We start from the raw sequence: 15,313 nt of genomic DNA on the forward strand, positions 1-15,313 counted from the left end.
AATTGATAAGATATACAGAAAGAATAAAAAAGGCATATTATATTCCTTAATAAAATAGTTATTTGACCATTTGCGATACAGGGCCAGGCAATGGCATATTTGTATGGAAATGAAAAGTGCACTGTCTTGTCTTTCACATCACATTATAAAGCAGAGACGTTTGGATTAATTAAATTAGTTATTAACTGTTACGTTTAACCAACAAATTTCTTAACGGCGATTAATCAATTCATTAACAACATCCCTACTTGGATCCCATTAATTAGATCAACCCCCGCTGATTTCTGTTAAAAACATATATGTGAAATATTTCAAACAAATACGAAAGAACTTGTGGAGCAATGACAGCATTCACCTTTGACACTGCTTGGTCTTGCGAGATGAGCCCCGGACAACAAGCTAACAAACAAACAGACCCACTAGCAGATGTCTAGCATCATATCGATGCTATAGACATCTGCTACGATCTGCAACACCTGATATGAAGAAGACCTTTCCAGGTCAAAATGGTGGTATTCATCTATTATGACATTCACATTTTAGAGAATTCCACGCCCACAATGCAATTAAGCACAATGCAAATTTTGTGTCTCGCATCAATGTACCAAAATGTGGAAGACAGTTGACCCAATCGATCTGTTTTCAATGAATCAATCAATGGCAGTCAATGAGCTTTAGCGTAGCCTCGGTCCTAGCCTTACTCATCTCGTCTGCGAAGAGAAACGCCTGGTCACAATATAAGGTAGAGATTGCATAGCCGGAAGTGTCGGTCCGGAACATCCGTCAGATGTATTTCCGCCAGATACGATATTCTTCGACCAATCACAACACTTTATTTCATACACGGAGAATGTAAACAGATTTGTAAAGCGTCAACGGCATTTCCTTGAGTGGTACTTCTGCCAAATTCCAGCAATGCACTCTACAACGTAGGTCTTGCCCAGTGTGGCTTTAGCGTGAATGTGACAAAATAGGCTAAGCTGAGCTTTGTTAATGCTGCTGATCATGAACACACGCGTTGCAACTAAAGCCCAAACCTCACCAAAGGGTTGAGACGGGACGAGACGGTTTTAGCGTCCTGTGCTGTTGCAATGTCGACCCAAGTCATTCAACTGGTTCAATTCAATGACCCAAACCACACCAATGGGTTGCCATGCATCTACTCGCAACCGTTTGGTTGCAAGGAGTTACATGGTGACCCATTGGTGCGGTTTGGGTGTAAAGATACCAAGAAGGACTGGACAGTGATGTCACTGGTATGCAACACAGAAGTTGTACTGTGTTACTCTTCATGTGGTACCCAGGCTTTCTTTCTTTCTTTCTAGGCCCCAGTGCATTGCACCGGCTGCACCGACAAAATGTACGCCTGTGGTTCCTGCATAACTTCCGGGTATGATGATGATGATGTCATGCGCATACCCTAGTCTATTGTGTGTCCAATCCATACCTGAACCATTGCAGCGATGAGCATGGGCAGCATGCCAAGGGGAAATCGAAGGACGTTGAAAAGAGCGATGGAGGTGAACGCTTTCTCAGCGTTCAGTATGTTGTCTGGGCTCACTCCCACAAACACTGCAAAGGTGGCCAGAGACACCTGCACGAAGAAACCGGTTAGTATACTGAGAAATACGGTTCCTGGACTATAGACACTAACATGTCCTTGTCTCATAGATCTCATGTAATTTCATCTCATCTCATCTAATTTAATTTCATCTCATCTCATTAACCCATTTTGACCTGAGATCAGATTCTAAAAATAGCAAACCTACAAGTTCGTATGAGCTTGTAGATCTGCTATTTTTTCAATAGCAAGTAACATAATGCTGACACCAAAAGGGGTTCCCGCCCAAAATGGATAATATGGTTTCTGCACTCACCAGAGCTGGAGCGCAGGAGAAAATGAAAATAGAGACAGAATTGAGGTAGGCGAACTTCTTCATGACCTTCAACTCCTCCTCTCTAATTCCCTCCACCTGTGCCTGGAAGGACGGCTCCCATGCGTACAGCTTCAGAATCTGTGGGGGGTGTAGTGGTGGCATTGAGAGCAGAGCAGGCAGTGTGAGGATGCGGAAAGGGAAGGGCCTCTAATAACACGAGGAACAAAGGACCGCACTTTCTGTAGCTAAAAGCCAATAATCAATCCCCAGGTGGCGGGCGCAGGATAATGAACTCTGCCTGAAATGTCTAGTTGTGTGTTAGCGTGTTGTTTGTTTTGGAAAGACTTCAAGAAACCCATTACCATCCTCCTCCAGTCCTCCACCCATCCTGCTTATAGTGCTTACCCACGCAGACTGAACCAGTACGGTAACCATAGTATACTATATATAATACTGTTGATGTCCTCTTATGTCCCAATTTAAACTTTTTGTGTTTTGTCTTGAATTAAGGCCCTATACTTGATCACACTATGCCACACAAAGACATCAAAAGGCATCAACAAGTTTGAAACGTGGGGCAAAGCAACACATTTTGAGCTTGTGGATCTGCTGCTTGAAAGCAGAGATGATATAATCAAATCACATATCTCTATGTGAATGTGAAATATCTCCCAGGAAGATTATTAGTTGATCAGAATATAGTTGGTATATGCATCAAATCTAATATCACAATATTTTTTTGATATCAACATTGTGGGGATCACTATTGGTGCTTTCCCAAAATACAGTATTTACACAATGAGATTTTGGATAAATAATCATCAGTGATGGTAAATGGTGCATTTATATAGCGCCTTTATCCAATCTATTACATAGATTGTGCATTACATTCACCCATTCACACACACATTCATACACTGATTGCACCAATCAGCACATCAGGAGCAATTAGGGGTTCGGTGTCATGCTCAAGGACACTTCGACACTAACTCTGGGAGAGCCCTGGTTCGAACTGACGACCTTGCGGTTACCATCCGGCCACTCTACCCCTGAGCCACTAAAGATTTCTAAAGGCAGGAACAGACAGCACTTAGTTCTATACCATGATATAGTGATATCTAAAGTCCCAGACAATATTTAGGGCACTATTTTAGCCAGCCCTTAACCATAAACTTATTTGCCTTTTTTACTATTTAAAACGAAAAAGAAAAAAACAAGAAATTGTTTGCCGCCAGTTAGTCTTGTATCAGAAAGAGTCACATTTCTCATGGAATTCACCCAAATACCAAGAAGCTCGGTTATATTGAATAGATGTGAAAAGGGCACTGACCTTGATGCCATTCAGTATCTCATTCATTATTTTCAGCCTCTTGTCCTTGTATTTCATGTTCTCCACCTGAAAAGGGAACGAGGTAAACAAAATGCTTTATAAAATGCATTTATTGGAATAAAGGGAGGTTCCTCGGCCTCGAGTCCGACGGTGCATCTCGGGAGCAGACAATTCAATTCAATTCAATTCAATTTTATTATAGTGTCAAATCACAACAAGTTGTCTCAAGACACACACTGTATAGCTGAATAAAGAAAAGAAGGCACAAAAAGGCACATCATGTCGCTCTTGCCTTGAACCCTAGCTCAAGCAGAACATTGCAAACAAACACCTTTTTTTATTAAGCCAGTCAAAAAACTATTGACAAATGTGCGTCACTGATGTCCTGCCTTTCCGACATTCAATTTTGGATGGGCAATAACTTTCTCCAACTTAACCAAACTAAAACCGAAGTCCTTATATTTGGCCCACCTTCTGATAGAGCGTGCCAAGAAAGCAACCATGGTTCCCTTATTCCCTATACGCCACAACATTACACCCGCAGCTAGAAACCTAGGTGTCACTCTTGATTCTAACCTCTCCCTGGAGGGCCAGTTGTCCAGGGTTGTCCAGTCCTCATTCTACCACCTTCGCAAAATGTCCAAAATCAAACCCTTCCTCTCACACCTCGACTTAACTAAAGTCATCTTTCATCTACTCACGCCTCGACTACTGCAACTCCCTTTACTCATGTCTTTCAAAAAAATCCATTCACCGGCTACAATTGGTCCAGAATGCAGCAGCCCGCCTCTTAACAGGGGCAAGAAAGTTTGACCATATCACTCCTATCCTGCCCACCCTCCACTGGTTACCAATCTCATTTAGAATGGACTTTAAAATTCTGCTCTTTACATTCTTTAAAATAGGGCTTAAGTGCTAAGTGGTAAACACGACAACATTACCCTAGAGAAATCACTGACTACAGTGTACACTGACTTACACTACTTTTCATGATTAAAACTCAAAAACAGCAAAAGTATAGCAGATCGGCAAGCTCAAAACAAAATGCTTGCAGATCTGTGACATCTTATGCTTTAGTTTTGTGTGATGTAAATGGGGTAAAAAAAAAAAAAAGAAAACACAAAAACATTTGAATATGGAGATAAGAGGTTTCTCATGTAAGTGTACACATATTGACCTGGATGCCTCTGGATTTGGCGGCCAGCACGCCATTGATGGGCACCATAAGGACCATGACGGCCAGGCCGGCCAGGACCGAAGGGCCCAGCTCCAGCCACAGGAAGGCGATAGAGAGTATTATCTGCAGAGGGCACGACCATATCAGGTGGATGAAGTTGTAGACGTCGTTGAAGCGCTGGGCGTCGGCCGACATCAGGTTCACCGTCTCGCCCACCGTGGACTCTTTGCGGACGTCGTTCGACACCACCAGGGCCTGAGAGGAGAGGAGAGGAGAGGAGAGGAGAGGAGAGGAGAGGAGAGGAGAGGAGAGGAGAGGAGAGGAGAGAAGAGACAGTAATTTATTCACAGGGCATTGGCTCAGGGGTAGGTTGACCGTTTTGGACCGGTTGACTGTTTTCTTTCCATGACAAGGACCCCCAGATGAATTTGTCCGCGGATCCCCTCACATTTTTGCCTAGAACGACCTGCACTACAACCAGCCTGCAGATAGCCTAGCCCTAGAACGACGCACACACAAACAAACAAGCCCTAATACCACCACTTTTACTGCAAACCATCCCTCTATGTTCTGATCATTCCCGTAATGACCAGTGTATGCCCGCTGTGTCAAAAGGCCAGTCCACCACTGACTGACACTTACCTTCTTGTACACGGCGGCCAAGATGGCCGTGCGGACCTTCATTCCCAGGACGTAGCACAGCTGGAAGTACTGCTGCAGCAGCAGAGACTGCAAGATGGCCGCCAGGAGCAGCAGCACTGCGTACAGGTAGCCCTCCCACGCGTGCGCAGACTTGTCCTGAGTGAACGTAATCATCATCCTGGAATGAAGCAGAAACATGTCTTCAGCTCAGAGAAATGCCACAATGCCACAAAGACCATAAAATCTCCCTATAATAATCTTCAGGAAAAAGGCCAGTTGTGAGTGATACGATGACAGGATAACATGAGGTGACGAAACACATGATGCTGTGCTTAGGTTGGTCATTGATGGGATTTATGAGGCTAACTGCTGACCTCACCTGCAGTCATACAACACTTGATTACCTCCATGGCCTTGTAAGCTCTGAGCCAATGGCTGATGAAAATGAATACACATAAGAGGGGCTTCCAGTGTGTGTGTGTGTGTGTGTGTGTGTGTGTGTGCGTGTGTGTGTGTGTGTGTGTGTGTGTGTGTGTGTGTGTGCGTGTGCGTGTTGTTTACTTGAGGAGCTGAGGACTAACAAAGGTCAGCATGTCTTGTAGAAGTTTGTAGAAGGCTGATTTCAGCATAATGAATTTGAAGCTCTTGTAAAGGGTCGTGACGAGCCATGACTGAGGGAAATCTTTCTCTTCTTTCTTAGTCTCTTTGTTCTTCTTCTTGTTTTCCGTCTTTCCCTTTTCCTCCTGAGAGAAAGAAAGAAAAAAGGCATCCAAGCATTGTGAGTGCACGGCGCAAATTGAGATAATTTATTTCAAGATAATTATGATCATTGATGGTGAACGTAGTGGGTTAGTACTGTACAAAGGTTAATCGCCATGCACACCAAGCAACCCTATTATGGCCACCCTAATTAACAGTGGATTGTGCTTTCTACCTGCACTATTCATATGTTTAATTCATCATTTTAATGCCAATAGAAAAATCTGTGACATACACACTATATCTCATTTTAACACGGTAATCCTATAGTATTATACCCAGTCCTGATGGTGGCGGTAACTTCACCATTATGCCGATTTTGAGCAAATAGAGCGAATCTGGCGATGTCATTTCCGGTTCAACGGATCACAACATGCGCTAGTTTTCTTCACTGTGTTACACAGTCAGATGTCCGGGATGCTAAGCTATCATCGTTTATTTTAATAACTAACTCAAATTAAGCCCCAAATATCGCATATTACGCAGCTATGCACATAAAGATTTTTATACTTTGGCTATTCAAAAATAGCAGATCTACAAGCTCACGGCGTGCCAGTAACTTCGTGCCACGCTATGCACTTGTAGATCTGCTATTTCTGAAACATTGTGGGAAATGTGTGCAAATCTTTGAATAAATATACGACCGCATGCTTATAAATAAGCACGCTCACCATCATCAGCACATCCTGACTGACTCCCTTCCCGAGTCCATTGGAGAGGCCGTTCTGCAGGACGTCCTTCTCTCGGAGCAGCTCCTGCCTCTTGGCTTCTCTCTTGCGGAGCTGGACCTTGGCGGCCGCCAGCTCCACCAGCATGACGTTCTGGAAGCGCTGGCTGAGGTAGTCTGTGGAGTCGACGTCTTTCAGGTCATACATGTCGTCCTGCACCAGCGGCAGCTTGAAGCCCTTCATCACCATGCTGGGAAAGACAGGGGCAAACGGTGGTGAGGAGGACAGGACAGAAAGACAACACGGTGAGGGGGACAGGACAGAAAGACAACACGGTGAGGGGGACAGGACAGAAAGACAACATGGTGAGGGGGACAGGACAGAAAGACAACACGGTGAGGGGGACAGGACAGAAAGACAACATGGTGAGGGGGACAGGACAGAAAGACAACATGGTGAGGAGGACAGGACAGAAAGACAACACGGTGAGGAGGACAGGACAGAAAGACAACACGGTGAGGGGGACAGGACAGAAAGACAACATGGTGAGGAGGACAGGACAGAAAGACAACACGGTGAGGGGGACAGGACAGAAAGACAACACGGTGAGGGGGACAGGACAGAAAGACAACATGGTGAGGGGGACAGGACAGAAAGACAACATGGTGAGGAGGACAGGACAGAAAGACAACATGGTGAGGGGGACAGGACAGAAAGACAACATGGTGAGGGGGTCAGGACAGAAAGACAACACGGTGAGGGGGACAGGACAGAAAGACAACATGGTGAGGAGGACAGGACAGAAAGACAACACGGTGAGGGGGACAGGACAGAAAGACAACATGGTGAGGGGGACAGGACAGAAAGACAACATGGTGAGGAGGACAGGACAGAAAGACAACATGGTGAGGAGGACAGGACAGAAAGACAACACGGTGAGGGGGACAGGACAGAAAAACAACACGGTGAGGGGGACAGGACAGGATCGACACAAAAAACATTCTCAAGCGATCTTGTAATCTGAATCTTGAAATCCCTGTTTAGTTTAGTTATATATACAAAATAATAAACCGTAATAAAACACATTTCTGACCGAAAAGGCATAGGCTGAAGCCATAGCTTATTGCACATACCCTTTTACAGAAAAGGAGAAAATAAAGGAGAAAAACAAAGACAACACTTGATCGCTGTACATGGCAACACATTTATGATAACAAATTAGTAATGCCGGCTATACCTGTTGAGCCATTGGAAAGTAATTCGGCTCAGAAATGGTGCACCGGCCTCTGGATTCTATGGTACAAAGAAAATGCATAGATGAATAAAGCTTAGAGGGCATCAGATAATGTTAAAATCATGGCTATATAGTACAGTATTCGTGTGAAAGAACAGTAACTATGTTGGCATTCTCGTAAACAATACGATACAATACAATAATTATGTTATATAAATGTTGAAAATTGGTGTTTGAACAGCTGCTTTCGCCCTGGCCTACACATTACTCAAGGCTGTCATGTCATGTCAGGAGGAGTAGACAGATCGGTTACCTTCTTGATGAGTTCCTCTGCTTCCAGAGGAATGTCAGCGAACGAAGAGAGGACAAGACCTACGAGCTCCAGCCCAAAACCAATGTAGAAAAGGCAGAACCGCGGGACATCTTGGACCGATCCTCCCTGCCGATAAAAGAAGGGCGATAAGAGGAGGAAATGGTTGCATTCTAATTAATATCATCACCTCCTCACCTTGCTAAAATAGTGGTAATAGGGGGGAGCATCCTTTGGTCCGACATATCATTGGTTCGAAGGAGCATTGGTTGGGGGTTAGGTTTAGGTGTGCTGCCCCGTGCTTGCGGTGATGGTTAGGGTTTGGGGTAGGTAGTCGATCGGACCAATGGTATGTCGTACCAAAGTATAGTAACCGGTAATAGGCCTACGTTAATTTTTTTGTGGGCTGCTCTATTGCAGATTGCAAGATACTGTACATTCCTCAATGTGGTTGTCTCAATGTCCATATCTGTCTGAGTGCCTCTCTCAGAAGGTTGTCTCACTGTCCATACCTGCATGCCTCTCTCAAAAGGTTGTCTCACTGTCCATACCTGTCTAAGTGCCTCTCTCAGAAGGTTGTCTCAATGTCCATACCTGTCTGAGTGCCTCTCTCAGAAGGGTCTGGAATGGGAAGATGTCACACACCACCAGCAGCAGCCAGAAATTAAAGAGAGTGGCTGAATCGACGACTCCGTCTCGACGGCGTAGTCCTTCTTGGCACAACATGAGCAGGAGCTAGAAAAGAACAATGATACTTGGTTTAACCGTTTTGTACGGCACTTATTTTAGCCTCACTTTGTGAATAAAAAGGTTCTTTACAGGGTGCCCTGCATCAAAAAACGTTTGAGAACCACTGGTCTAGAGTTTGGAATGACCAGAAGGGCCCTATCTGAGGAGTGAGGACATCTTTGAGGCTCCTTGACATGGACATGTTTAACCCATTCTGACCTGAGATCAGATTCATACGAGGTTTCCACTGGACACACACTGGGTCTGATTAACCCATTCTGACCTGAGATCAGATTCTAAAAAATGTCAGCGGTTCTTCGATTTTTCAAAAATAGGAGACCTACAAGCTCGTAGCGCGCCACTCGGTGGCGCGCTACGAGCTTGTAGATCTGCTATTTTTCAATAGCTAAAGCATAACGTGATGCTAAACACCAAAATGGGTTCCCGTTCAGAATGGGTTAACTAACATCTGCTCTACTTACCCATGAAACAGCAAACAGGACAGGGTTGGTATAAAACACTGCCGCATGCCTCCCAGTTGCACTTGCATCAGTCCCAGGGCCATAATCCTGTCCTAATGTTAAGGCCAGGCCTGCAATGGCCGTCAGGAACAGCAGACCTGCGATAAGCTGAAAGGGTGAGCGAGGAGAAGTATGTGAGTGTGACAAAGGCAAGCAAAACGATTGTTTTCCAAAAATGTGTCATATATTTACTAGCCAGCGTTTTATTTTTATTTTGATGATGGACCTGTCATTGTGCAACAAAATTATTCACGCAATAGGGTACTCGTAAGCTTTTAGTTTACAAAGTTATATACCTTGTCAGGTCGACAATAACTGAATAAAGTCACACATTATGATGTTTGCCGAAGATGTTGACGACGTATAGTCTTTCCTCAGCTATCTGCCTTCCCACTTCTAACGATCATGCCGATATAGAGTGAGCCTGGACTGTTTGCAGACATAGAGCCGGGACAGATGTCTTACCTGTTTGCAGCCATAGAGCCGGGACAGATGTCTTACCTGTTTGCAGCCATAGAGCCGGGACAGATGTCTTACCTGTTTGCAGCGATAGAGCCGGGACAGATGTTTTGGTCCTCTGCTCCTGAACAGAGCAGCAAGGTGCCAGGGGCCACAGATGAGCCACAGGAAGCCCAGAGGGATCCACACCAACACGGTCTGCTCCAAACACACAGGGAGGTCTGGCTCTGCTCTGTCCACGTATGTGGAGTTCTGGCGTCACGTCGGTACACAGAACCAGAGAGAGGAGAGAGGAAGCGGGTACATTTGAAACATTTGTTTAATATGTCCACATAAAGGAGAAATATACAGGGACACACATAGTATAGGTGCAGTAAGGTTACATTCACAAAATCAATGGCACATCTTCATGATACAAAAAGCAAGTCACTCAGTAGGCTACTCCCTGGGTATGAGGCAGCTTTATAGCACAGCCAACATGATACTTTGGCAGCCTTTTTGCCAAATTTTTGGGCATCCCTTTGGGGATTTGGGCATTTTTGAACCCCTCTAACTACCAGTCTGTGGGTATGTCCTAGGGCCTAGGCTGCCGAATATAAAAACAAATAGTCTGCTGCACCTATAACCTAGCTCTGAGATGGTATGTAAGAGTGGTTGTTGGTCACAAAGGCTTGCTCTAGGGCGGTCAAAGGTGCATGGCATAATACCGACACTTCCCTGGACTCAACCTCTCACTACATTACACCATAGAGACTGTTTGTCTCCGTGATTAGACATGTAATCAAGGACGTCTCATGGGTGATAAACATCCCTGCTCATTAGCATTAGATCAACAGAGAGAGAGAGAGAGGGGGGGGGGGGGGGGGGACCACAGTTCAGCCAGACACACCTCAAGCCAGCCACAGCCCATGTCACAGCTGGCCAATGGTGACAGCCCTAGCCTATAGTATAGAGCGTTGCAGTCCCGCCCACTTTCATGACGACACGATAGGCCCAGGACATAATTCCCCATTCATTTTCCCCATAGACACTTCAAAAAGTATTTATTTAAGGCCTTTAAAGCCTGGGTCAAAGCCAACTCGGATCGTGACAAATCATGAAAAAAAATCAAGAAAAAAAGGGCAGGGTACAAAACTTTTTGCTGTTGTTTTTCTTCGTTGTAATTATTTGTTCGGCCCAAAATATTGTTTGTTGTCATGATTTGTCACGATCCGTGTTGGCTTTGACCCAGGCTTTAAAGGTCTTTAAATAAATACTTTTTGAATGAGGAAAATGAATGGGGAATTATTTCCTGGGGCCAGTCGTCGTCATGAAAGGGTCGGGACAGCGGCGCTATATAGGCCTACCAGAGACCAAGGTAACAGAGACCAAGCTACCAGCATTGAGCTGAGTCTGCTATTCTAGATCCACTATAGACACCAGGCAGGCAACAGTGCCATGTCTCAGGAGAACTTATCTCAAGCAGCATTAATATGTAGAAGTAGCCTGGACTGTGTCCTATATTTGAGTCGTATTTCACCAATAATTACGTAAACAAGGAAGTCCAAGCCATACCACGCCCTGGGATTCAGCCTATGTACTTGCACACATAGCCAGCCATCAGACATCGGAGAGGTGAGGCAACTGCTAGCTCTGGTCCATAGCTCTAATGCCTTTATTAGAGCTATGGAGCTATGGAGCCAGAGGTAGGCAACTGCCAAAACTAACCTTTAAGATTATTGGGTTAAATTTTGTTTTAATATATATATATATATACACATATACACACAGTATATATATATTTTTTCTTTTTACAGTTTAAGCGACCAAAAACACCCCCACAATCAAAGATAACCTGGCACTACAAAATGGTCACAAGACCTTTTTTCTTTTTTTTACAAACTTACAAACTGTGCAAACAATATCAACAATCTCAATCATCAACAGATGCAAATTAGACAGAAATTGGCAGTCAAAATCAAATAAAATCTAAATCCTAATTCTAAAGATTTAGAAGACGGCATACAAAGGTTGAAACCTGGCAACGCCTGTGGTCCTGACGACCTTGGGACAGAGATGCTGAAAGACAGCCATGCATGCCCCTGAGCTCATGCCCGTCTCGTCCTTCAATCAGGTTACTTTGTGTGGAGATACGTTGTAATGTATATTGTGTGAGCAGTATGCCTGGAATGCTGGCCTTGAACACAATTGAACACATGTTCTGAACATATTCTGAACTCCCCTTCAGAATATGGCTAGCCATGTTGTGGGCAATTAACTGGCCTTCACAACTTGCTGACAGATTTAGTTATCCACAGCTGCTTCAAGGTTCTCTATCTGTCTTCAACTGTATAGACACTTATTTGCACAAGCCATTAGCGCAGAGCATATCAGACAGACATGTAGGCTTGCCATTGAACTCATAGATGAAACAAAGAAAAGTAGCGTTGAATACCTGACCTTCATCAACAAGCTTTATTTTCTTTACTTCGCCGCATCATCTCTATATGCATGACGTGGATGAACGTAAGTGAGGGCGGGCCGTGGCGTGGGGGGTGGGAGGCCTCTGGTGTTCACTGCCGCCAAGCCCCCAGAAGGGCTGGCCAACGTTGAAGCGCTCAACTTGACCTACTGGTCAAGGCTGGGACTGCAGGCAGGCCCGTGCATTTAGTACGAGTAAACCCAGTGCAGCTGGGGTTTAACATTGAGCACTTCCAAATCGATTTAAAAATAATAGTTGAGCATTCTTCTGAGTGCTTCAAAACGCCACTGAGCAACTTCCAGTGAAATGAATAGCAGGGGGCTGTCGCTCCCGGTCCGCACTCCATCCTTCGTAATATTGTAACCACGAGGTAGCGACAATTTAATAATGAAGATCGCTGTTATCACAGAAGTCTATGGAGCGGCCATCTTGGTCAGGGAAACAGCTGAAATCAGTCGTGTGGACTGAGAATATGAATCCTGAATGCATGCAGTCGTTCACATCATGCTCAAAATCGAACCCCACACCGGTTATGTGCACATGATGTCACTCAACTACACTAGAGGGTATGCTCTATTGTTACGCGGGAACACATACTAAGAACAATTGTCTGGCCTTGACAGGCCATACATCCAAAAAGAAAAGTCATATCTGATTGCATTAAACAATGTTGCCACTCACATTATGCATGCACATACCCTCTATATACGATTCTCAACAGTCACTGCTGTCTAAGCCTATATTGACAGGAAAAGAGTACAGAGTTGAAAACAACAGTGTGAGTGTGGGTGGCACATCAAGGCCACTGCGGCCTCACGGCATAGGATTGTTTTGAGGGAAACTACAGCCATACTGAGGGGCGCAGCACCGCAGGCCATAGTGGCCTCCATGAAACACCTGCCCTGAGTCACGCACACATTTAGTATTGATTTTGACAGCAAATTTATTTATAGTCATAGTCTTTTGAATAAAAATCCATTTAGTTTTAGTCATCGGAAATGTTTTAGTCGACTAAATATCATAAGGTTTTGGTTGAATAAATCTTCAGTTAATTTAGTCGACACAAATAGCCAATCTAGAAGATCACAACGCATCGACGTGTTGTGAGCTTGTAGATCGGACATTATTTTGTCTTAGTTTGTCATCATAGCTTCATTTTTATTTAGTTTTCCTCAGTGAAAAAAGTAAATCTTCAAACATTTATCATCATAGTTTTAGTCGCCAAAATCAGCACCACACACACACACACACACTTCAAAAGTAATTATAGTTAGGGCCTACAACACACACAGAAATCTGTGCGGGGAGGGAATAGCATAGTGACAAAAAAGTGGATAAAAACTAAAATCAAATGTCATCAAACAACTGTCATCGAGCAATGTTTTGGGAGAGCAGCCAGCAGGGGATTTGTCGCTATTTTTAGCTACTTTCCAGACCCCCCTAGCGACTGAATTATAGTGAGGCTTCTAGCGACAAATCTAGCTAGTTTTTCTGGAGATTTGGGGACAAATCGTGTTGACAGGCGCCAGAGATAAAAACCCTAATTTGTCTTCATTTTCCCTGTCCCTGCCTCCATTTGCTGCTGGAGCAGGCGCCCGCATGCTCCTCAGCCCTCAGTCAGTGAGTCAATGACACACACAAACGTGCACGTCGCGGCCGCGAGCGGCACGTCTGGCTTTCTCACCTCGGCCCGGTTCCTCAAGGAGTCAACGGCTCGAGAGTCGAGTCGCAAAATGTCATGTGCACACTGCACAGAGCAGCAGCTCACACTGCTAGTACAAATAATTACATACTCAAATGCATAAAGCAACCTTCTAAGTACTACTGTATATGGATCGGAACAAAATAACGTCCTAAAGTCTAAATTGAGCTATTGTTTTGTTATATTACAATTCGTTTAAACCAGCAGCGAATTCATGAACTTGGATGATGGATGAAGTTTCTCCATATTTTTGGTTGGGGCGCCTAAAAGTCGATACATTATTATACATTATTGTGGTATTCAGTGTAGTGAATAACCTCTCATGAATACAGAGCTGTCAGAAATGCTCAGCCATGTCAGAAATGCTGAGTCATGTCAGAAATGCTGAGTCATGTCAGAAATGCTGAGTCATGTCAGAAACAAGGACACACATAATTGTCATAAAAAACACCGATCTGCTTGCAGCTATATTTATCATTATTATTATTATTATTATGTATTTGTTTGTAAACAATTTTCTTAAACATCATTTCGCTTTAACCACTTAGTAAAATAGCAGATCTGCAAGTTAACCAAATTGTGAACTTGTAGATCTGCTATTCTCGCTATTTGTGAGAATAAATAAATTAAATTCCCCAAATTTTCAAAACATTTTCAACTACTGTATAATGTCATGCCCAAAATAGGGACACCAGCTTGAGAGTGGTTTAAATACTACGGTGTTAATAGTATTAATATTGGTCACAGATCTTTGACAAAGTGGGCCTACTTTTCAAACTCGAGTATGGAAAGTACCTGTGATCCGTCAACAGCTCAAAATAATGATACTACTTGATCACCTTCTGTAGTAAACAGTGTGTTCTGCTGATCTCCCACAGTGAGGGCCCCAATCCCATCACATCACATACCCACTCACTCACCCAGAAGACTGAACCACAGAACTCCTCCAGGGCTTCAGCAGCAGGCATGGTCCCAGATGAACGGCTTTACGGTCCCTCGGATGACCATACAAACAGTCGCTTTCACTGTCCCCCGCTTTAGACAGCGGCCCACGCGTTCACTCCTGACCCCACACACACACTCCACAATAAATCAGAGCACTCCAAAGGACTTTGAGCCATGGAGCACTTTTAAACAGAAGGCAGACCTCGCAAGCTCGCCATAATAGACAAGAGAGAAACAGAAATGAACCGGAGGTCTTTGAAGAGCAGTGTTAATGCTTAACACAACGAGCATGCAGACTTGCACACACACACATCTGCCAACAGATGTAATAAATCTACCCCCCGACTCTCTGCAGAATTAATCTGCACTGGGACTACGAACTGCACAGTCTGTCTAAAGTCCAGCCAACTATAGGCCAGCAAACCTTGTGTGTGTTTGTGAGAGAGGGAGAGAGAGAGAGAGAGGGGAGAGTGACAGTAAGGGAAAGGGAAAGAGGAGG

The 15,313-nt window shown here is 44.3% G+C and overlaps 1 protein-coding gene across 1 annotated transcript in view; it reads right to left on the reverse strand.

Annotated features, from left to right (window-relative positions):
- Positions 1–15,024, reverse strand: part of abcc2 (ATP binding cassette subfamily C member 2) — a 51,960-nt gene extending 36,936 nt beyond the window's left edge. The window contains exons 1-13 of the mRNA XM_080782168.1: positions 14,790–15,024; positions 9,785–9,958; positions 9,209–9,355; positions 8,592–8,732; positions 8,001–8,126; positions 7,691–7,746; positions 6,457–6,703; positions 5,588–5,769; positions 5,027–5,204; positions 4,385–4,639; positions 3,208–3,273; positions 1,878–2,015; positions 1,448–1,594 (exon numbers count right to left, since the gene is read on the reverse strand). Of these exons, the coding sequence (XP_080638294.1) occupies positions 1,448–1,594; positions 1,878–2,015; positions 3,208–3,273; positions 4,385–4,639; positions 5,027–5,204; positions 5,588–5,769; positions 6,457–6,703; positions 7,691–7,746; positions 8,001–8,126; positions 8,592–8,732; positions 9,209–9,355; positions 9,785–9,958; positions 14,790–14,837 (1,905 nt within the window). The 5' untranslated portion in view covers positions 14,838–15,024. The remainder of the gene's footprint in view (positions 1–1,447; positions 1,595–1,877; positions 2,016–3,207; positions 3,274–4,384; positions 4,640–5,026; positions 5,205–5,587; positions 5,770–6,456; positions 6,704–7,690; positions 7,747–8,000; positions 8,127–8,591; positions 8,733–9,208; positions 9,356–9,784; positions 9,959–14,789) is intronic.
- Positions 15,025–15,313: the final 289 nt, after the last annotated feature.

Source organism: Protomyctophum bolini (assembly GCF_963924005.1).
Source record: "Protomyctophum bolini genome assembly, chromosome: 14".
NCBI lineage: Eukaryota > Metazoa > Chordata > Actinopteri > Myctophiformes > Myctophidae > Protomyctophum > Protomyctophum bolini.